General features: G+C 45.2%; 1 protein-coding gene across 1 annotated transcript; it reads left to right on the forward strand.

Annotated features, from left to right (window-relative positions):
• Nucleotides 1-747: 747 nt before the first annotated feature.
• On the forward strand, nucleotides 748-1,245 carry LOC138359881 (splicing regulatory glutamine/lysine-rich protein 1-like). Its single transcript, XM_069319694.1, has one exon. It carries the CDS (start codon nucleotides 748-750, stop codon nucleotides 1,243-1,245), a length of 498 nt encoding a protein of 165 aa, XP_069175795.1.
• The last annotated feature ends 309 nt before the right edge of the window (nucleotides 1,246-1,554 follow it).

Below are 1,554 nucleotides of genomic sequence, written 5' to 3' on the forward strand. Positions count from 1 at the left end.
TCAATAAAGCTCAGGGCCAATCTTTAGAATTGAGCAGTTTATATCTTGACATGTATTGCTTCTCACATGGTCAGTTATATGTTGCGTGTTCTAGAGTCGGCAACTCATACAATCTCTATGTCTCCACAGACAATGGAACAGCAAAAAAATATCGTATACCCACAAGCATTGTGAAATTAAACATATTAGAAACGTGCACTTTCTCTTTTCTTTTTTTCCATTTAACCAGACTGAGCCACAGCAACGCGGGGTGTGTACAGGTAGTGCCAAAATAAGGAGAGAGTAGGGAGTCACAGCGGCTCGAATTGGGTGTGTGCACGTGACAACGAGGCCAGTGTTGGAGCCGTACCCCACTAAATGTGTGACGCTGAGCCCCTCTCCAAGAGCAGGAAGCGTACAGGGTGATCTAATCAAAGTACAAGTACTATAGGTTTTGGTTGGTTTTATGGAAGGGACGTACGCACCTATCTACAACATCAACATAATAATATTTTTGAGCCTGTGTCCGGGAAATTTAACTGACACACCCACACCCTGTCTGAGCGTTGATTGGTACAACCCTCGTGGAAATAAGTAGACTGTGTGACCGCAGGTGTATATTCTCTCTCTTGGAAAGACTCACAGGACAAGATGGATATAGTGCAAGCGTTTGTGGAGTCAGGAAAGCCTGAGGACTTGTAAGGTTGCACCAGGGAACGGTTTAAACAGATAGCAGAGAGATGTTGCATCAGGGTGAAAGTAGCTGGGATGAAGGATGAGATCCTGAGTCAGTTGAGAGCCAAGAGTGAAGCGATAGAACAGGAATCACAGAAAGGAGTTGAGAGTGGAAAGGAGGATGATGGGCAGGATGAAGTGAGATCTCAGGGATCGAGTATGAGCAGTAAAAGTAGCCGCAGTAGCAGGAGTAGCCGGAATAGGAGCTTGGAAACATTGCAGCTAGAGCTCCAGATGCAGCGTGAGGAGAGACAGTTCCAACTGGAAAGGTTGAAGTTAGAACTTCAGATGAAGAATGAACAAGAGAAAACCAGACTGGAGGTAGAGAAGGAAAAAGAGAAAACCAAACTGGAGGTAGAAAAAGAGAAAACCAGGGTAAGGGAACTGGAATTGGAACAGGAGAAAAACAAGAAAAAAACAGGGGTAAGTGAACTGGAGTTAGAACAGGAGAAGGAAAAAGCCCAAGTTGAAAGGGAAAAAGAGAGAATAAAACAAATGCAGACTGAAGCAAATAGAACTTTGGCTGAATAAAGGATTGAACATGGATTGCCAGAGAGCACCACCCATGTATCACACCCACCAGATAGTAGGGTTAGGGAAAAGAACATTCCCCTATTTGTGCCTGAGGAGGCAGAAAGCTTCTTCGAGCATTTCGAAAAGGTAGCCAATATCAAGGAGGGGCCACAGGATGACTTGGCCCTACTGGTTCAATTAAGATTGACCGGCGCAGCCAGGGAGGCATACACTCAAGTGACAGTGGAGGAATGCCAGGATTATGCAACGGTAAAGAGCAGCATACTGCGCTCCTTTCAGTTAACCCCTGAAGCTTATAGGAAGCGT

This window comes from Procambarus clarkii, chromosome 1 (assembly GCF_040958095.1).
Source record: "Procambarus clarkii isolate CNS0578487 chromosome 1, FALCON_Pclarkii_2.0, whole genome shotgun sequence".
NCBI lineage: Eukaryota > Metazoa > Arthropoda > Malacostraca > Decapoda > Cambaridae > Procambarus > Procambarus clarkii.

Bases quoted from the DNA above. Each gene is read 5' to 3' on its own strand.
- LOC138359881 (XM_069319694.1), top strand. From the start codon at position 748: ATGAAGGATGAGATCCTGAGTCAGTTGAGAGCCAAGAGTGAAGCGATA.